Raw genomic sequence first — 23065 nt, forward strand, 5'->3', positions numbered from 1 at the left:
TACGCGCTCAAAAGGTAAAATTTTTTTTTTTATATAAATAAAAAATTATCATATTAAAAAATTTTTTATAATGAACTATGGAAGGGTAATTCAAGATAAAGCTTATGTCCTACGTGCAATATTCGTTAAGATGTTCTGGAAATCTTACTCGTCTTCCAGAACGCGTTGTTTTAGGTTTATCTATTGTCGTTGGCGAAGTATCAAGTTTTGTGTTGGTTGTAGTGTAGGGTACTACAAGTGTAGTAGCTGTGTCGTTTGCTTGTACCGAAGGAAAATCGACGTAGCTAGGGTTTCTTTCTAGGTACGCAGCTTTGAGTCGATCGATACTGATGCTATCGTTCGTACCGTTCTTATCGACTACATAGTACTTAGGTTCGCGTTGAAGAACTTTGAAGGGTCCTTCGTATGCTGATTCGAGGGGTCGTCGATGTGAGTCTCGACGAACGAAGACGTGTGTACTATGTCGTAATTCGGGTTGAACGAAAACATCAGTTGATTGAGGTCGAGTGTGAGCAGGTTTAACTGAACGCATAGCGTTTGTAAGCCTACTCGTGTAAGAGTTTAGATCCATGTTCAATGAAGAAGCTGAAGGATCCACGAATTCTCCTGGGAGTCGGAGTGTCGTTCCGTAAACGAGTTGAGATGCCGTGTATCCAATGTCAGCTTTCACTGCATTGCGGATACCTAGCAAGACGAGTGGAAGAGCGTCTGTCCACTGTGAAACGTTTGAAGCTGATAATGAAGCTTTTAGTTGTCGATGAAAACGTTCTACCAACCCGTTTGCTTGTGGGTGGTAGGCGGTCGTTCGGAAACGCGTGATTCCTAATAGTGAGGTCAGACAACGGAAAAGTCCAGATTCGAATTGGCGTCCGCGGTCTGTAGTGATTGTGGAAGGGCAGCCGAAATTTGCTACCCATCGTTCGACGAAAGCACGGGCCACGGTTTCAGCAGTAATGTCCTTAATCGGTACTGCTTCTGGCCATCGCGTGAAACGGTCTACGCATGTCAGGAGATATGAGTATCCGTTCGAGTCGGGTAAGGGTCCTACTAAATCTATATGGACGTGGTCGAAACGAGCGTCAGGGGTTTTGAAAGAGCCTAAGGGACATTTGTTGTGTCTGATCACCTTAGATTTCTGACAGCTTACACAGGAGCGTGCCCACTCCCTCACGTCTTTATTCATGCCAGGCCAACAAAAGCGTTCGGCTATAAGTTCGATTGTTGCACGAGCACCTGGATGAGAAAGATTGTGCAACGTATTGAAGACGTTGCGGCGATAATGTTTTGGTACAATTGGACGATCCCTACCTGTAGATGTGTCACAGAGTAAGGTTTCCTTACCTGTTCCCATCTGCCTAATACTTAGTTTAAGAGTTGTCGAGGATAACTCATGCTGAAGATCAATGTCTTCTTTTTGAAGCTGAGCGAGTTTAAGAAGGTCGATTCCTTGGAAACTGTTCAAGGAATTTATTCGAGACAAGGCGTCTGCAACTACATTGTTAGCTCCAGAAATATGTTGTATGTCTGAAGTAAACTGCGAAATGTAGTCGAGTTGTCGAGACTCTCGCGGTGAGTACTTGTCTGAAGATGAATTTAAAGAGAAGGTAAGAGGTTTGTGATCGGTAAAAAGTGTGAATTCTCTTCCTTCGATGGAATGTTGGAAATGCCGTACAGCACAATACATAGCTAGGAGTTCCCTACCGAACGTGCTGTACCTAGCTTCCGCGTCTAACAACCGTCTCGAGAAAAATCCTAAAGGTTGCCACGAGTTGTTAACCCATTGTTGTAAGACTGCTCCGATTGCTGAGTCGGATGCGTCTACTGCGATACTAATGGGCGCTTGACTGTCCTGATGAGCAAGCAAGGTTGCTTTAGCGATGTGTTCCTTAACTGTGGAAAATGCTTTACGGGCTATGTCGTCTAAACTAATTGATTTCGCATTTCCACGAAGCTGATCGGTTAACGGTTTCATTAGGGATGCGCACTTGGGTATGAACCGTCTATAGTAACTCACGAGTCCGTTGAAAGTTCGTAAGTGCTTGATCGTGGTCGGTTCTGGGTAATCCAGAATGGCCGCCACTTTGCTCCTAAGTGGTCGGATGCCTTGAGCATCAATAGTGTGTCCTAAGAAGTCTAAGCAGTTAGTTCCGATTTGGCATTTCTGAATGTTGACAGTAATGCCATGCCTTTGGAGTCGATCGAAAACAATGTCCAGATGCTTGAGATGTGATTCTCTGTCCGAACTTGCTATTAGACAGTCATCAACATACGCATGTACGAAGTTGAGACCTCGGAAGACGTCGTCTATAAACCTTTGGAAGGTTTGAGCCGCATTTCTTAAACCAAAAGGCATTCGTAGAAATTCGTAAAGACCGAAGGGAGTGATGATGGCGGTTTTAGGAATGTCGTCAGGTGCCATCGGGATTTGGTTATAAGCTTTAACCAAGTCGATTTTCGAAAAGACAGTTGTACCTTTCAAGGTAGCTGTCAAATCGTGAATATGAGGCAGCGGGTAACGATCGGGAATGGTTTTAGCATTCAGACGCCGATAATCACCAGTTGGCCGCCAATCATTGCTGTCCTTTTTAGGGACCATGTGCAATGGGGATGCCCATGGACTATTCGATGGTCGAATTATTCCTAGGTCCATCATGTGGTCGAATTCGTTTTTAGCTAACCTAAACTTCTCGGGAGCGAGTCTTCGGGCTTTCGAAAATACAGGTGGTCCTGTAGTCGAGATGTGATGTGTAACATTGCTGGTTACACAAGGTAATTTCGATTGCGATTGGCATATCCCGGGGTATTTGTCGAGTACTGCTTGGTACAAGGGGTCTATGGTGTGCTTAATCGTGACTGGGGATAACCTGCAACCAGAACAAGGAGTTACGCAAACGGATAACTTAGTGTTTCCGTCTATTAACCTTCGTGCGCGTGTGTCGATGAGTAGATTGTGGTGTTGTAACAGGTCTATACCAATGATTGGCATAGAGACATCTGCAACCACGAAAATCCAGTGTATGGGTTTGCGTAAACCCACGTTAAGGTAGACGTACCTTTTACCGTAAGTAGCGATCGGCTTTCCGTTTGCCGCCTGTAAACTTAAAACAGACTCGCGAAGTCTGTCGTCGAGATTTGCTGGAAGAACGCTAACTTCTGCGCCAGTGTCGACGAGGTAGCGAACTTTCGTAGTCACATCCGTGACATATAAGAGGCGGCTGTGTTCGCCGGCTACGGTTGCCGTTAACGCGTGCCGGCTGGGAAGTTTCCCGAACTGTTTTTCGTGTCACTCGATTTTGGGGTCGGATAATTGCAAGGTTTCCTGCAGTTTCTGGAAAACTTACCGTACTGGTTATGATACCAGCACCAGTCGGGATTGTCTGTCTCTCGTGGTCGAGAGACAGATCGCTTACGTGAGGCGCTTCTACGCGGGGTTTTTGACCGACTACGGTCATTGCGAACTCTAAGATATCGTGTAAGCGTGTGACATAGTTCGGCCATGTCAGTCGAGGTCGATTGGGGTTTTTCTTTTACGGAAAAAACCTCGGCCTTAGAAGATCTAGTGATTTCCAAGATTCGATCGGCAGGTGCAGCTAGTTCATCTATGGCATTGTTTTGAAATGAAACAAGCACTGCCTGCACCTGTTGAGGGAGTTTAGACAAGAAAAGTTGTCTAAATAGGCCATCATCGAAAGTTCGTTGGCCGATGACTTCTCTCATTCTAAGCAACATGTCCGTCGCAGAACCATGTTGCAAGTCGATATTGTTAAGGAGTTGGTCTAACCGTTGTCGATCAGTTAGGTTTCCTCCTTTTAAAATCGATAGCTTAAGCGATTCGTAAGGTTCGGAAACATCACTAGTAAACATACTAGGTGTTACGTACCTGTTAAACTCGCGCGGTAACGCCTCAACTACCGCGAGGAAACGTGTGCGCGAGTCCGTGATTCCGTGCATGCAAAAATCGGCTTCTGCATAGCAGAACCAGGACTCGATATTGTCGGGCCAAAATGGCGTTAACTGAATCGAAATAGGGGGAATAGACTTTAACTTAAAAACCTTGGGTGAGTGTTCCGTCATATTAATATAGATAACGAAAAATGTCTAATTAAAATATATCCGAGAAAAAAAAATTCGCGAAAAAAGTATGTCACAATATATAAAATTCAAATAAAGAATAACAATGAATAATAATATTCCAAAATGGAACAGACTCACAGTATATTGACTTGGTGTACCAGATCACGTCGGTCTCACCAATGATGATGCAACGGATGTTCTAGTTTTACAACTAGTTACCAGTAGCACCTTCTAAATTTGATCGTTCCCAGTCAGATAGAAATCAGAAGTCAGACGAGAAGAGGCAGGAAAGATATATTTGATTCGTTACCAATATATCGAGGACCTTTTCTATGAGCTGGCTAATGAAACGTAGGAGCTGTGTCCCACGTCGTGTTGAAACGTGATCTGGTGCGGATGCATGACCGAAAGCCTTCAGCTAAACAAGTCCACTTAAACAACGTGGTCAGCATCCAATGTCGAACACTTAATGAGCTATTGATTTTGGGGAATTATTTACAGCTACAGATCACTCCCCCCCTAGTGAGGTAGTGATGCCCCTAAGACGTGACCAGCCAGAAGTTTAAACCCAACGAGTTTGTCGTTGGTAAACACTCTTCTGATAGCTTGCTTCGTTTAGCAGCGTCTGGTCGTCTTTCCTTAAACTATGGGACCAAAATGTACAACGTAGCAATAAAGAAATATAGTACAATGAAAATTTCGGTTCCTTGCGAAACTTCGTCGTTCTTTTCCAGCCGTCCTGGAAAAGAGGAAAAATAGAACGTGTGAGTGCATGTCGAAAATACACTCGTACTTGCGTAAGGACACAAGATGAGCGGAAAAAAAAAAAAAAACTAATACACTTACCAACAGCGTAAAAGCGATCAGGAAAAAAATGTTTTTGTTTTGTTTTGTTTTTTTATATAAAAAAAAATATATATATATACGCTCAAAAAAGGTAAAATTTTTTTTTTTATATAAATAAAAAATTATCATATTAAAAAATTTTTTATAATGAACTATGGAAGGGTAATTCAAGATAAAGCTTATGTCCTACGTGCAATATTCGTTAAGATGTTCTGGAAATCTTACTCGTCTTCCAGAACGCGTTGTTTTAGGTTTATCTATTGTCGTTGGCGAAGTATCAAGTTTTGTGTTGTTTGTAGTGTAGGGTACTACAAGTGTAGTAGCTGTGTCGTTTGCTTGTACCGAAGGAAAATCGACGTAGCTAGGGTTTCCTTCTAGGTACGCAGCTTTGAGTCGATCGATACTGATGCTATCGTTCGTACCGTTCTTATCGACTACATAGTACTTAGGTTCGCGTTGAAGAACTTTGAAGGGTCCTTCGTATGCTGATTCGAGGGGTCGTCGATGTGAGTCTCGACGAACGAAGACGTGTGTACTATGTCGTAATTCGGGTTGAACGAAAACATCAGTTGATTGAGGTCGAGTGTGAGCAGGTTTAACTGAACGCATAGCGTTTGTAAGCCTACTCGTGTAAGAGTTTAGATCCATGTTCAATGAAGAAGCTGAAGGATCCACGAATTCTCCTGGGAGTCGGAGTGTCGTTCCGTAAACGAGTTGAGATGCCGTGTATCCAATGTCAGCTTTCACTGCATTGCGGATACCTAGCAAGACGAGTGGAAGAGCGTCTGTCCACTGTGAAACGTTTGAAGCTGATAATGAAGCTTTTAGTTGTCGATGAAAACGTTCTACCAACCCGTTTGCTTGTGGGTGGTAGGCGGTCGTTCGGAAACGCGTGATTCCTAATAGTGAGGTCAGACAACGGAAAAGTCCAGATTCGAATTGGCGTCCGCGGTCTGTAGTGATTGTGGAAGGGCAGCCGAAATTTGCTACCCATCGTTCGACGAAAGCACGGGCCACGGTTTCAGCAGTAATGTCCTTAATCGGTACTGCTTCTGGCCATCGCGTGAAACGGTCTACGCATGTCAGGAGATATGAGTATCCGTTCGAGTCGGGTAAGGGTCCTACTAAATCTATATGGACGTGGTCGAAACGAGCGTCAGGGGTTTTGAAAGAGCCTAAGGGACATTTGTTGTGTCTGATCACCTTAGATTTCTGACAGCTTACACAGGAGCGTGCCCACTCCCTCACGTCTTTATTCATGCCAGGCCAACAAAAGCGTTCGGCTATAAGTTCGATTGTTGCACGAGCACCTGGATGAGAAAGATTGTGCAACGTATTGAAGACGTTGCGGCGATAATGTTTTGGTACAATTGGACGATCCCTACCTGTAGATGTGTCACAGAGTAAGGTTTCCTTACCTGTTCCCATCTGCCTAATACTTAGTTTAAGAGTTGTCGAGGATAACTCATGCTGAAGATCAATGTCTTCTTTTTGAAGCTGAGCGAGTTTAAGAAGGTCGATTCCTTGGAAACTGTTCAAGGAATTTATTCGAGACAAGGCGTCTGCAACTACATTGTTAGCTCCAGAAATATGTTGTATGTCTGAAGTAAACTGCGAAATGTAGTCGAGTTGTCGAGACTCTCGCGGTGAGTACTTGTCTGAAGATGAACTTAAAGAGAAGGTAAGAGGTTTATGATCGGTAAAAAGCGTGAATTCTCTTCCTTCGATGGAATGTTGAAAATGCCGTACAGCACAATACATAGCTAGGAGTTCTCTACCGAACGTACTGTACCTAGATTCCGTGTCTAACAACCGTCTCGAGAAAAATCCTAAAGGTTGCCACGAGTTGTTAACCCATTGTTGTAAGACTGCTCCGATTGCTGAGTCAGATGCGTCTACTGCGATACTAATGGGTGCTTGAGTGTCCTGATGAGCAAGCAAGGTTGCTTTAGCGATGTGTTCCTTGACTGTGGAAAATGCTTTACGGGCTATGTCGTCTAAACTAATTGATTTCGCATTTCCACGAAGCTGATCGGTTAACGGTTTCATTAGGGATGCGCATTTGGGTATGAACCGTCTATAGAAACTTACGAGTCCGTTAAAAATTCGTAAGTGCTTGATCGTGGTCGGTTCTGGGTAATCCAGAATGGCCGCCACTTTGCTCCTAAGGGGTCGGATGCCTTGGGCATCAATGGTGTGTCCTAAGAAGTCTAAGGAGTTAGTTCCGATTTGGCATTTCTGAATGTTGACAGTAATGCCATGCCTTTGGAGTCGATCGAAAACAATGTCCAGATGCTTGAGATGTGATTCTCTGTCCGGACTTGCTATTAGACAGTCATCAACATACGCATGTACGAAGTTGAGACCTCGGAAGACGTCGTCTATAAACCTTTGGAAGGTTTGAGCCGCATTTCTTAAACCAAAAGGCATTCGTAGAAATTCGTAAAGACCGAAGGGAGTGATGATGGCGGTTTTAGGAATGTCGTCAGGTGCCATTGGGATTTGGTTATAAGCTTTAACCAGGTCGATTTTCGAAAAGACAGTTGTACCTTTCAAGGTAGCTGTCAAATCGTGAATATGAGGCAGCGGGTAACGATCGGGAATGGTTTTAGCATTCAGACGCCGATAATCACCAGTTGGCCGCCAATCATTGCTGTCCTTTTTAGGGACCATGTGCAATGGGGATGCCCATGGACTATTCGATGGTCGAATTATTCCTAGGTCCATCATGTGGTTGAATTCGTTTTTAGCTAACCTAAGCTTTTCGGGAGCGAGTCTTCGGGCTTTCGAAAATACAGGTGGTCCTGTAGTCGAGATGTGATGTGTAACATTGCTGGTTACACAAGGTAATTTCGATTGCGATTGGCATATCCCGGGGTATTTGTCGAGTACTGCTTGGTACAAGGGGTCTATGGTGTGCTTAATCGTGACTGGGGATAACCTGCAACCAGAACAAGGAGTTACGCAAACGGATAACTTAGTGTTTCCGTCTATTAACCTTCGTGCGCGTGTGTCGATGAGTAGATTGTGGTGTTGTAACAGGTCAATACCGATGATTGGCATAGAGACATCTGCAACCACGAAAATCCAGTGTATGGGTTTACGTAAACCCACGTTAAGGTAGACGTACCTTTTACCGTAAGTAGCGATCGGCTTTCCGTTTGCCGCCTGTAAACTTAAAACAGACTCGCGAAGTCTGTCGTCGGGATTTGCTGGAAGAACGCTAACTTCTGCGCCAGTGTCGACGAGGTAGCGAACTTTCGTAGTCACATCCGTGACATATAAGAGGCGGCTGTGTTCGCCGGCTACGGTTGCCGTTAACACGTGCCGGCTGGGAAGTTTCCCGAACTGTTTTTCGTGTCACTCGATTTTGGGGTCGGATAATTGCAAGGTTTCCTGCAGTTTCTGGAAAACTTACCGTACTGGTTATGATACCAGCACCAGTCGGGATTGTCTGTCTCTCGTGGTCGAGAGACAGATCGCTTACGTGAGGCGCTTCTACGCGGGGTTTTTGACCGACTACGGTCATTGCGAACTCTAAGATATCGTGTAAGCGTGTGACATAGTTCGGCCATGTCAGTCGAGGTCGATTGGGGTTTTTCTTTTACGGAAAAAACCTCGGCCTTAGAAGATCTAGTGATTTCCAAGATTCGATCGGCAGATGCAGCTAGTTCATCTATGGCATTGTTTTGAAATGAAACAAGCACTGCCTGCACCTGTTGAGGGAGTTTAGACAAGAAAAGTTGTCTAAATAGGCCATCATCGAAAGTTCGTTGGCCGATGACTTCTCTCATTCTAAGCAACATGTCCGTCGCAGAACCATGTTGCAAGTCGATATTGTTAAGGAGTTGGTCTAACCGTTGTCGATCAGTTAGGTCTCCTCGTTTTAAAATCGATAGCTTCAGCGATTCGTAAGGTTCGGAAACATCACTAGTGAACATACTAGGTGTTACGTACCTGTTAAACTCGCGCGGTAAGGCCTTAACTACCGCGAGGAAACGTGTGCGCGAGTCCGTGATTCCGTGCATGCTAAAATCGGCTTCTGCATAGCAGAACCAGGACTCGATATTGTCGGGCCAAAATGGCGTTAACTGAATCGAAATAGGGGGAATAGACTTAAACTTAAGAACCTTAGGAGAGTGTTCCGTCATAGTAATATAGATATCGAAAAATGTCTAAGTAAAATATATCCGAGAAAAAAAAATTCGCGAAAAAAGTATATCACAATATATAAAATTCAAATAAAGAATAACAATGAATAATAATATTCCAAAATGGAACAGACTCACAGTATATTGACTTGGTGTACCAGATCACGTCGGGTTCACCAATGATGATGCAACGGATGTTCTAGTTTTACAACTAGTTACCAGTAGCACCTTCTAAATTTGATCGTTCCCAGTCAGATAGAAATCAGAAGTCAGACGAGAAGAGGCAGGAAAGATATATTTGATTCGTTACCAATATATCGAGGACCTTTTCTATGAGCTGGCTAATGAAACGTAGGAGCTGTGTCCCACGTCGTGTTGAAACGTGATCTGGTGCGGATGCATGACCGAAAGCCTTCAGCTAAACAAGTCCACTTAAACAACGTGGTCAGCATCCAATGTCGAACACTTAATGAGCTATTGATTTTGGGGAATTATTTACAGCTACACTACCATAATAGGGGAGGGGAGTCATATGTAAATTATTTTACAGCTTGTTTTTGCTTGAAACTATAGTTTCGGTCCAATTTTTGACTCAATAAATGATGAATTTCACTTACCTGAGTTTGCATTGTTACAAGTTACCAAATAAGGCTGACTAAGCATTCATTCATGTTGTCAGCTTCAAATACGTCAGGCAACCAATAGACTGCAATAAACGCCATGTAACACGCATAAATATTACAAAAATTAACATGTGACGGAAAAATGCTGTGATTAGCCGATAAAAAACGACATTAAAAACCCGCGACAACATGTAACGTATGAGCGAGAATCAATGACATGACTTTTCGACCATGCCCAATTAGTCAGTCATGGTTTGTGCATTGCGCACGTCACGATGACAACTGCGACTAAGGTCCCATGTCGATGACGCTAATATCTACTTATTGACGAAACATTGTATTATGGCTGTCCTAACGATTTGTAGATAATTTTTATGACAGGTGGCAGTACTCATTTATGGTTCAAATGTTATTAGTCGAAAATAGTAGACCAAACAGGAGACAGATATTGACGAAAATGTACAACAGAAGAAGTCCACTACAAGCCTTGGAACATGTGATGACTATCTGGATAAAACATCATCATCCTAATGAGAGTTTGTGGATGAACTATGATCCGCTATAAATACAGGGCATCGAAGATATTGCTACCACTTTTTGGACAAGTGACTCCATTCACCAATCGAAAAGTAATGGTAGAATTCAGGAAGATCCGTTCAAGTTTCAGTTTAAAAAAAACAGGAGGCTTGATGGCCTGTGTTAGTCCTGGCAATGGTGGTCTTTCAGTTTATCCAATTGTTTTTGAAAGAGTCAACAGGTGAAACCTAAACCACGTTCTGAGGTAATGAATTCCAGTCGTTAATGATTAGATGGCAAGGTCGATCGTTAGCTGACAAGTAATTCGTACGGGGCTTATGAACGTTTTTGGAGTGTCCTAGTAAATCCTCTGTTTTGGAAGATAAGAAAATTGAGGGCATATCAGGTGCAAAATTTTCACCAAGTAATTTGAAAATTGTTGAACGTATCACTAGTATTTTAGTTTGACAACTATTATCCAGTAACACGTTCTGCAATCGAATCGTGCCCAGGCTGTGCTGTAACGTGATTTGGTACGGATGCATGACCGAACACCTTCAGGTTAACGAGTCCACTAAAACTAATGTGGTCAGCATCCAATTTCGAACACTTACAGAGCCATTGATTTTGGTAATTATTTACAGCAACATTGTAATCATGTTCTCTCTGGTTCTTCTATAAGACAACGGCAGTAGAGGTGTTTTGCATGAAATATTATCACCAATACACTTGATTTGTGATGTCACACTTGACCATAAGAAGCCGTAATTTAACAACATATATGTATATGCATATATATATGACGTTGGATGAAGAGCGTGATTTTCATGAAGACATCTAAGGTGAAGTTAAACAAGTGAGGTGAATTCGCAGATGACACAGTGTGATCCTATTTATTGGCTCTTATATTTAAACTTCACTCGATCTATTTTGACATCAAGTACGTGAACTCATAGTTGGTAAATGTACTACAGGAATAAAATTTGTAAGCAGATTGTTTCAATAACTGAATTTAGCTAGACAATTATTTGAAGATTAAGAAGCACTAAACAAGTATCTCGTCCCAGCATGAAATTCTTTGTGTGATCAAACTTAAATCACTTCAAGCCTTTCAGTGATCACGTTCGTTGACTAACTTGAACCAATTTCTCATGTAAATTATACTCAAATACCACATTGTTCATGGAACTGCTATGACGACCGATTCGAATTACTTGTATATCGACGTGTACTTATGTACATAAATTATTGCTATGTACCCGATCTTGGCAAATAACTGTTGTACTGAGCCCTTTCTTCTTTTTCCCTCTCCCATCATTTGAAAATAATTTTCTTATTGCCTTTCAACTAATAACATCGAGATGCTCACACAGTTAATATTATACATACTAAGCCTCAAGAACATTTGTATTCCACCATTAGTCAACACTAACATGACACTCGCCGTGATTTTATCCTAAAACAGTTGTAGGAAAATAAACATTTCAAGAGGTTCTGAACCATAAGAAGCACCATCAGAGGGAATGGATCACTGTTGGTACACTGGATAAGATTGAAGAAAGGAGTAACAAGAAGGCAGCAATCAATGCCAGCCGAATAAGAGCAGAAAAAGCCAAGGCACAAGCCGAATACACAGAAGTAAACAAGCACTTTTCTCTGAATGCCAAATAAAAGTCTTCAACAGGGTATTGTTATGCAGAATAGGGGACTTCGTAGACGCCCAACTTCGAGATCAACAGGCTGGATTTCGTAAGGATCGATCGTGTACAGACCAAATCGCAACTCTACTGATCATTGTGAAACAATCAGTTGAATGGAGTTCATCACTCCAAAAATCTGTAAAGCGCTGTTTACGAACTTCAAATTTGATAATTACTTCATCGATCAAAGAAATCAATAAACTGTTTATCGTATTTATATTAACTAATGATGCTTATGTACTCGATGTATTTTTGATTTTCAATTTCAGATACAATACTTGGTTTTACGTTCACCTAGATTTTCCTGGTTTGAATTGCCATATATTTCGAAGATTGTTAGCTACTATAATAAATCAAACATTCTAATTATCACGTTGATTCACTCATATTCAATTTTCTTCAATTCAATATCGAAACTAATCAAGCGTGTTTATTGTAACCAGTTTAATATAACGGACGTACAAATAGATTTCACAAATATTCGTGGAAGGTGAAAAAAGTGAGAGAATGATATAGAATAATTTAGTTTTTTTTAATTAATTCTAAACTATGATTGAATTTAAATGTATTACATTTACAAATTATTCAGGGAGACAGGATGAGTTGTAATAGAGTCACATAAATAGAAGTATTCAAATGAATTAGTACATGAGAGTATTCTTGAACAAGAAAAACCGTTTAGTTGTAAATATGACCAGGAAGAATTCTTGCTGTTGGAGAACTCATCGCTTTTATGGAGAAAGTGAAATAATATAATAATATATAATAATATTTTTCTGCAATAGCAGGTACACGCCATTTTTACAGGCATGATCTACAATTTACAACGTATACTGGTTCACAGTATGCATCCCAAGCAAGGATGTTTAGTAATTATAATCTATAAAAGTTGATAGCAGTTCATTCGTTCAGATATAATGTGTGTTCATAAGAGTAGTTTCCAAAGGGTCACAGCGTCCACGTTGGATGCCTTGGGCATCAGTAGTGTGTCCTAAGAAGTCTAAGCAGTTAGTTTCGATTTGGCATTTCTGAATGTTTACAGTAATGCCATGCCTTTGGAGTCGATCGAAAACAATGTCCAGATGCTTGAGTTGTGTTTCTCTGTCCGGAATTGCTATTAGAGAGTCATCAACATACGCATGTACGATTGATTGACTTGTTCTCATCCAAAAAGAGCCTGATACAAACAAAATGTTCTGCTTCACAAACACGGGTGGATTGAAATCATCGCCCACACCATCAGTGGTTGCTGGTCAGTAACTCCACCCTCCCTCCTTTTGTGATGTTAGGCTCATTTACTCTCATTTTTTGGATACATATCATGCCTCACACAATTCTCTGTGTTTCACATCCTGTTGGGAAACACTATTTCTATAAGTACCATGTTACAAGCTTATCAGACAGTTACAAATTATGGACTGTGGGTAAGGCTTCGATGCAATGTTTTTATTGACTATATAGTAAAGTGTAGGTTACGAATCAGAATATAGGCATTAGGAAGGGTATAGTGTAGGATATTTGTTTACCATAGTAGGCGGAAAAGTGGAGATTTATATTAGTTACAGATAAGGTAAGATAACGAGTGGTGAAATAATATTAATGGCAAGGCAACATAGTGTACAGATGAGTAAAAACTGATAAAGAATAGACAAGAATTAACTCACACTAAATTCGCGCTGAGGTTGTTTTGTTCTATGCTAACCGGTTGATGGGTGACAGGTTCTGTGGTTGTACGACCACTGGCAGTAGTCAGTCGATTGTGCGTTTCTTCTGGTGTTTCAGGGTATTTATAAGCGTCGTTTAGCGACCGAGTATTGATAGATCCAGTGAGTTGCCTGTCTACTTCAATTGAAAAGAATTAGTGAGGGGAAAGTATCTAATACAACTACAAGGTAGGGAAATAAGGCGATTCAGTCTATATATGTAGAGAACCTATGATGTCTGAGTGGGACGTGCATGTGTTCGTTTGCGCCAGATTTATACAGGTGAGGGCTTGATCAATGAGTCTTGCAAACGTATGTAATTTGTCTGCCATGCGTATTTCAGAAGGCAGACTGTTCCATATCAATGCGTACTTGCTAAGGAAGACGTTTTTATGTGTTTTTGATCTGTTTTTCAATTTTGACAGTGGATACTTTGTCTCGAAGGTTGTATCCATGTGAGTCTTGGTAGAGAGCTATATTACATGTGGAATAAGTAAGGTTTTTAAGGAGTTTGAAATAAAGAATTAACTTAGTCCTAAGCCTTCTTTTCCAGAGGGGTTCTAGTCCTAAGATATGGCATCTGGATTTGTAGTCAGTGAGTTGGTCGTTCTTATGTATTTTGCGAGTGAAGTCTCGCGTGTTTGAGTCATCTTATTCTGAATAGATCGGGCATTGATTAACTTTTATGTCAGGTAAGATGAGTGTTTGTCTAGTAAAATGGTGTGCTGTAAACCCTGTGGTTTGTCGCTTTTGCTATGAGAAGAGTAAAAAGTGAGAGTATTGGCTCTACGTTCTTGTTTGTTTAGTTTAATACCAGCATAGTTAACGGGAGAAAGGTGGTCGGAGGTTAGTTTGGCGAAAGAAGTATGTTCAGGAGTGTCGGGTAGAATCGGATTAGTTAAATGTATAGGCGGTGTATTCGAGGGGTGATCATGTTCCGTCAAGGAGCTTTTAAGACTAGAGACAGTTATCGACGGTGAGAAAGATGTGTCACTGCCCATCAGGTTGGAGTATATAGAAGGTGGTCTCAGAATAGTGAAATTGTCGCCCTTGTAGTGACCGGCCAGTCTCGATAAGAACACGATTGGAATAACGGAAACAATTATTATTATTGTAACCAATTGTACCGGAGATTGTTTTACTGCATTTGTTTAACTGTATCAGTTTCACTTCTTGTTTCGCTATCCGCCTGGTTTGGTTCGAACTTGCTCACGCACTGCCCATTTTGTCTGTACCCTTGGCACGTCTCGGTATTATTTCGATACCACGAGATCGCCAATAAATATACTTGATCTGGATTAATAAAGCCTTCTGATTTACGAGCTATCAAAGGAACCAAGTCGTTTTTGGGCGCGTAATCGAATAGTGGTGGTGATCATAGTCCGTCCTCGACTCGACATCCACTACAAAACTGGTAATCCCGACAACCGAACACGCTACAAACTGGTGAGCCGTATTTTGGAACACGCAAAACATCTGGTGAACCACAACTGGTAACCCAATTCATCGAGCACGATTCAAACTTGGCCAACTTTTCAACCCAGATCAATTCGGTGAGTCTCTTTATCTATCCACTTTTGTTGCACATATTCGTATTAATATTTTCAATATATAATATTTTGGCAACTTACTATGGTGGAGAACGATAAGAATAGTATAAATATAATAGACTCTGAGGTACAGGCTATTTATTTTCGACCGGTTCCTTTCATCCCTCATGATCCAGAAGTCTGGTTCGCGGCACTGGAATCTCAATTCGAGATCCGCTGCATAACTAACCAAAGGCAAAAGTACGCCTATGCTTTGGAATCATTGCCCGGGGATCACCGAACCGCTGTTCGTGAGGTTGTCCTCAATCCGAACGTTCCGAACTTTTACGACCGTCTTAAGGATGCCATCCTTCGACATTTCCTCCCATCAAGAGAGGAACAATTGAGGACGCTCCTGCAATCCCTTGCAGGAAACTCGACAGCCGACTCCGAAATAGTCAAAGAGTCATGGCTCGAAGCATTACCAGCTAGTATCCAACCAACTCTTACGGCCCTGCTCGAGGACACCCCACTCAACAAGGTGGCCTTCATAGCAGACAAAATTCTAGCACGAGCTAGCGCCAAAGACAACTATATTCTTGCCTCTACTTCTCGTTCAAACATGGATTTCGATGCTAGACGATCTTCGGCTCATGGGGATAGAGACAGATGTATCCATGCTCGTCTCAGTTTCCGAGACCGCTCAAATGTGCCAGCCCCCTACGTCCCCCGACCCAGGTCACAATCTCGAAAAGCCGTAACGACTCGCCCCAAGCGGGCATCTTCCAAGCCACGCCAGAAGGCGGCTTCGGAAGCGAGTCAGAGTTGGTGCTGGTTCCACCGTGCCTTCGGGGCCGGTGCCCGTCATTGTCGAGCTCCCTGCTCATACAAGGCGGGAACTTCCCGAGCCGGTGAGTAAATACGGCCATACTCACCGGCCCTTCACCTCAGTTTGACCGTTTATTTTACGTGCACGATTATAGCACTAACGCTAGGTACCTAGTGGATACAGGTGCCCAAGTTTCTGTCGTGCCTATCAGTAACAGTAAGTCTCAAGCTACGATGCTTCGACTACGCGCTGCGGATGACTCAGTCATTCCTAACTATGGTACACGACAACTTACGGTCAATCTGAGCAAACAGCCTTACGAAGACCCTTTTCACGTGATTTCCTGTCATGAAAAGACCTTCAAGGTTGATCGACATGGTCGCGTCAAAGTAGTCAGCATTGATCGTCTCATGCCAGCACACGTCGATGACAGTGCCCTACCTGATAAGCCGAGACCTATCAAAGCTTCTAGCGGGATCTCTACATCTACTTCGCGTCCCACGCTAGATGCACCTGAGACCTCATTTCCACGTCCCAGTCATCAGCAACAGGATGAGGTGGTGTGTGTGCCAAATTAGGGGAGATCAGAGAGTTATAAAGGGTGGTTTGGTTCTGGTAGTATTTAGAATCGATAGGTGGGTCCCCAAGCAGGTCAACATTATGGTTGCCTTGTGTGCAGTGGGGTGTTCTACTCCTATTACGGGTAGTTAGGGGAGTCGTATGTTTCAAATAATTATTGCATGATTGTCTGACATTGTTGCCGGGGGTGGTGTTGCTGTTGTGTGGGCTGTGCTGATCCCTGTTACTTGCATATTTCAAGCTATATGGTTTATTGGCATCATGTGTAAGTGTGGTTTTTGTCGGGCGTAACCTCACGTTAGGATAAGGGGGTACTGTCATTTCACTATGCTTGTTGTAGTGCATTCGACTACTATGAGTAGGTGCATGTTGTTTATTGAGAGTGCTGGAGTACTTATGGGTGTTTAACGAGAATTTAGTATTATTTCGCACTACAGTGTTTGAGCGGTTATAGCTATTAGAGCGATTGATGTGAAAGTTGGGTTTTAACTTTTTATCGGAACCACAAGAACAGTGCTTTGATACTGTAGACGCATAGGTAGGTGGGCATTTTGTTGTAGTTGAGTGTTTGGGCTTAGGGTGAATGGTTACAGCTGCCTGGTGTTTAGTCTTGTTCTTAGGACTAGTATTATTATTATTATTATTAGCTTTATTCAATATTATATTATTTGGTACAAAATCGAATTCTCAGCATAAAGTATTTCAACATGTTTAAGTTTCTTATTTCTTCGTTGCTCCTGATGAAAAACATTCAGTGATCGCCAGTTGGATGTCAGCAATTCAGTCAATCGACATATGAATAATGTATATTCTTTTTGCTGCATGTTCCCAGCAAACACGACATCTCTGATTAGGCCTTTTGTAACTTTTACAGCGAAAGGTTGTACAGTTTTCAGAAACGTACCGGAATATGTTGTGTGCTTAATAGCCACAATGATGTATTAAAACAAACAATATTAGATAACTTGTTGAAATATATAGATGACGGGAATCAGGTAGCCCAGATGTTTAAGCAGGCCTCCGTTTTTGGGAGGGTTGGGGTATGGTGTTTTAGGGATAGCGCTATGGCCAACGTTGTAACTGCCGCTACCACGTAGGCTGGGTTGATTGTTTTGCACTTCACTGGAGTTTCGACGTTGGATAGCAGTCTTGTCATGGGTGATTCTAACTTTCTTAAAGGTTGGAATACTCCTCAGTAAAGACTGACTTTTAAGGAGGTGATTGGCTTCTATAATACTACCAAACTGAAATAGAATGGGACAAGAGGCTTTAGTCTGTGTTTCACGTAATCTTCTTGATACACACCAAGGTCTTGAATAGTTTGGGTGAGGCTAGATTTTATTTGACTGCTTTTAGAACTATCACTGTTGAGATTATTAGAGTTTATATGAACATTATCATGGTCTATTTGGTTGCATAGACATTTGTTGCAAGTGTCTACCGGGTGGTCATCTTGTGCGTACTTAGTCGGGGGATAAGGTATATGTTTGGGTGAGTAGTCGAGATCTACATTATTAGGCTGGCTACTGTAGGTGGGCTTATGAGCACTCTGTTGGCCACTACACAGGATGACAGATTGTGGATTTATTGTGTGTCTGGCTAGGCGGTATGTGATTATTCTTATTTATATCTACAAGCGAGATGTGGTGGATTTAGATCTTTTGCACGTGCTATGAGCATCAGGAGAGATTATGTGTTTTTTAGATGACCTGGACATTATAAGAAGTAATGTAAATGTAAATTTTGTATTGTGTGAGCAGCGACTGTTGTATCTTTACTTACTAGATGTGTAAAGTTTTATAGTACAGTCAGATCAATATTTGCTAATAGCTAATATATTAACGTTAGTGAACGAGGAGAGGTGGACAGCGTGCGAGATAGTGAGCTTAATGTACTACGTTGAGTCACTGGATGGGGTGTCAAATTAATAGAGCCTACAAATTCATCTTACAGCCTGAACAGCAGAATCGCTTAAATGGATCTAAACAAAACACTCATATTCAACAACTCTACTACAACACAAAACATTGCTGTTCACTAAGAACAATCGACTGCATTTCTAAAACATCTTGTTCAATTATCCCACATAATCATATGTCGAGAGTAGATCACAAAAATTAATGAATTTGAATTACGCACATTGAGATACCATCTTGTCAAAGCATAGACAACGTGAGTTTGCTATTGTTGATACTAACGGTACAAGTTAGAGAATTGATAAAAACAGTAATAAGATCACATCATGTCCTTTGGTTGTTGAATGATCAACAAACTACTGATTAGTTGAGGTCATCAAAACAGAGAAATTTCTATTAATACGATCACTGATTATAGTTACGCTAAAATGTTAAACCATGGAGGTGTTAGTATGCACTGATTTGAAAGAGAAAACAATGTCTACATTTCTCTGGTCATATTATCATCAAGGTGAGATATGTTAGGGTGATAAACTGAATAATTCACTACTAATTTTATCATTTAACTCAACTTAGTGAATCAATGCGTTAGGTGACTTTGCGGTACATCACGCGCATCATCAAGAAGTATTCCAAAAAGCAGCACTTTCTCGGAGTTCGGCATCGTTTTATTCAATCAAATCTTTTGTAATCGAAATTTGTTACATGTTAATGTAACATGGTTCTGCGTCTTGACAACATCGTCGGTAATACAAATCACGCATATCTAGAGCATTGGAGATTTGGCTTATAATAAGTTGAAGACTGGATGGTAAATATCAATTTTACGTAACGATGTAATTCTAAAGTATAACGCTAATACAAATCACGTGTGATATGATGTATGTTGAACAGAAGGGCTCAATAATCGGTGCGATCCAACCCATATTCACAACTTGATATCAGTTTCAACTGCTTTGCATTTGATAGTAAGAAGATGAAACAAGTTAAGCGAATAAACAAATGATAATAAATCAACCACTTACCATTACCTATGGAGCAACAAATAGACAGGTTGCCACCGTGATGATACAGTTGTACGGCTGATAAGTCCTATATCCAATGTTTCATTTCCTTGTGACGACCTCGTATGAGATGACTAGTGTAGCTGTAAATAATTCCCCAAAATCAATAGCTTTCTAAGTGTTCGACATTGGATGCTGACCACGTTGTTTAAGTAGATTTGTTTAGCTGAAGGCTTTCGGTCATGCATCCGCACCAGATCACGTTGCATCTCGGCTTGGGACACAGCTCTTACGTTACAATATCCAGTTAAGAACGAAGTCTCTCGATATATTGGTAACGAATCAAATATATCTTTCCTGTCTCTTCTCGTCTGACTTCTGGTTTTTATTCGACTGGGAACGATCGATTATAGAAGATACTACTGTTTGCCAGTTGCAAAACTAGAATATCCGTTGTATCCTTACTAGTTTCCTTGCTCTCACTTATTGCTGATTCAGTACACTTTCAGGTTTGTGGTAGTGTCCAATTGGTCAGTCGAGTGCACTAACTCAAGTTATCTTGGAGGTTATTTAAAGATTTGTGTGCCTTCTAATTTACGTGGCTGCGTTTGTATCAGAGCAGAAGGGTCTCTGGATACTTGCAGCTATCACTTTACAAGAACGTAGATTGGTCGTGATATGAGAAATAACACAGCGAAAACCAAGATGGTATGAGATAATTGTTTCAAAAGATGAATAGATGAATGAGTAATTAGATAACTAAGCCAACAAGTTGGAATTAGTTACTGATGTGTGGTGATGATAACAGTAGTTAAGTTACGGGACATGGATCAGTCACAGCTGGTCCACAGGGGAGGTGGTAATCCGTGGATGAGTATGAGACTTTAAAATCATATGAGGTCATATGTTATTGAATGAGTTTGATTTGAAATCATCGTGAGAACATATTGCATCGTATCCGATTCCGAATTTCTTCAACATTGAATCTGCGTCGTTTGAAGAAAATGTATGGTCGTTATAGTGGTAGGAAATATAAAGGAATGAAGAGTCCAACATGTTCAGTATCGAAGACGTTGATTGCCTACAACATTTATATTTCAACATCAAAGTAAATTTATGCGAATGATTGTCTCTTCAAGTGTGCTAGAAACATTTACTGGCATGGATATCTGCATGTTGGAAACACTCGACAGTCACACTGACTCGTGCTTATATCCGACAATTAGGCTAATTCTCGATTCACCATCAACATGAAATAGTCTGTCTCATATTCCACATACACATGGTTCATCTTTCTGAATTATACCATAACTTTTTGCGTGGTGAATGGAGTCACTTGTCAAAGAAGTGGTAGCGAAAGCTTTGATGCCCTGTATTTATAAAGGATCATAAATCATACACGAACCCTTACCGGGATGACTACGAATCATCGCCCATGCTTTCTTAAACAATAGCAATTATTGGCGTCCAAATGATAACTATCGTCGATTCAATGAGCAAATCATTCCTGATCGTTACTCGTTGCCCCACATTCACGATTTGGGGGCTACTCTGAAAGGTACAAATCCTTCTCCAGAAATCGACTTGCTTTTTTTCACATAGTTGACTTAACTTTCTAGAGCAAATAATGAAGTTGCAGACTCCTCGTCTCGTATAATTTCTTTTAACAGTTATCAAGGAATCGACTTTCTCAAGTTCATGCCGAGTCTGAAAGAAGGGACAGATCTCTCTTCATACAGGCTTCTAGACTTACAGGGGGTCAAAACACAAGTATTTCGAGCTTCTCGATATTGTTATTTCATGTCATTAAAAATTCCTCGGAATCTGTTCAAAGACGTTATATCAGACTTGAAGTGTACAAACGCATTTATCGCTTCCAGAAATGTGTCGAATATCGGAATTAAAATGAGATTTTTGGTCTACTTGTCGAGAATATCAATCGGAACAGTTGTCGGAAGACGAGCTCAAAGAGAAGGCGAAAGTTCTATGGTCGGGGAACGAATTGAATTCCTAGAATTTCATTGTGTTGGAAGTGCCATACAGCACAATGCATGGCTGGTAGTTCCCTCAGGAAAATACTAAATCTCGATTCAGTGTCATGCAATCATATAAACTAACTGTTTCATTATTATCAGCAATAATTATAGTAGTTGTTGTTCTTGTTGTTTAAGTTATGTATGTAGAACAAAAATGTTGAATAAAAACATTCCACTATTAACATTCCATGTACATTTTTAGTAACAAATTATTGAGTGAATCAGACAAAAGAACACCAATCAGATGAGTTCATCCAACTCATTCCACAAATTTCATTACATCTCATGTGTCGGTATCAGTATATAAAGATGAGGTGTTTCTAATGTGACAAACCATCCACTACATTTCAAGTTTACTGCATTGCAGAAACAAAATGCGTTTATCAATATTGTGCTTCATCTTATGCCTCACAATGGTCGTTCCATTCCTGCACGCACATAGACGTACGTTCTAAATATTCCTTAGACTTAATTTATATTGTGTATTACTCTTGTTGTAAAGAAAGTGATTTGTCAGAATGAATCATGTTTGTGATTGATGAATAAGACTCAGAGGGATTTAGCTGAGTAGTTTATCTGACTGAAGAATAACGTAGTTTTATTCTATATCAACTCGTCAATGTGCTTGAACTGCTAATTATAGTACGAAAGTAATTAATGTTTAGTGAATATTGGCAGTGATTTATGAGTATCAATCATACAGTATTTAGACTGAAACATCAATTGTTAGTCTGACTTATCTCTTTCAGTCTCGTGAATCACCATTCATAGTATCCGTTAAAAATTGACACGTCATTCATCTTTCTCTTAATTCAGGTTCACCTATTTTACCTGAAGTCGAACAGAATAATAATGAAGATATTGGACAAGGTCTAAGCGGAATAGGCCTCATCCCAACAACGAAAGAAGAAGATGGAAATGATGTTGATGATGAAAAAGGCGAATTTAATGTAAGCGAAGTTTGGGGAAGTAATGACATTGGTGGTGAAAAGAATCATAACATCATTATTAATATTAATATTGACAAACTTGGTTCTTTCGAGGAAATAATTGATAATGATGATGATGATAAATCTATAATCGTTTCCTTCATTGAATAAAGAAACACTTCACTGAATACGGTGAGCACCCTTCTTCCAATTAGTCGAAATAATATACAGTCATCAGTCAATTACAACCCATTTCAACCACACCATATGTCGTCCGATTATCCATCTCCTCATAATGAACAGGAATTTTCGAATCATATTTATTCGCATACTGATACAAATGGTTCGACCATGGACGAGCTGAACTCTTATTCGACATTCATCAATTTCGATTATTATAAAACACTAGAATCATTCTGTCACTAGTCCTTGTTGAATGCACATGGGGAAGAGTATGATGTTCGATAGAAGGTGAACACTTACTTCTTGAACATCTCTTCAATTCGTTATTGCACACAACAATTCGATTTCCGAATAAGTGAAAACGAATTACGTTGAAGTGTGAAACAATAATTTCAGTTGGCGAGATGAATGCTACTCAGCTCGATTAGTTTTTGTAAATGTGATTCA

At 40.8% G+C, this 23065-nt stretch overlaps 1 protein-coding gene across 1 annotated transcript; it reads left to right on the forward strand.

Annotated features, from left to right (window-relative positions):
• Window positions 1–19184: 19184 nt before the first annotated feature.
• Window positions 19185–22606, forward strand: Smp_155110 (hypothetical protein; the record flags this gene model as incomplete). The annotated part of the gene is made up of 2 exons (XM_018790215.1): window positions 19185–19212; window positions 22323–22606. 2 exons carry the CDS (start codon window positions 19185–19187, stop codon window positions 22604–22606), a joined length of 312 nt encoding a protein of 103 aa, XP_018655581.1.
• Window positions 22607–23065: the final 459 nt, after the last annotated feature.

Source organism: Schistosoma mansoni, chromosome W, assembly GCF_000237925.1.
Source record: "Schistosoma mansoni strain Puerto Rico chromosome W, complete genome".
NCBI classification, from domain to species: Eukaryota; Metazoa; Platyhelminthes; class Trematoda; order Strigeidida; family Schistosomatidae; genus Schistosoma; species Schistosoma mansoni.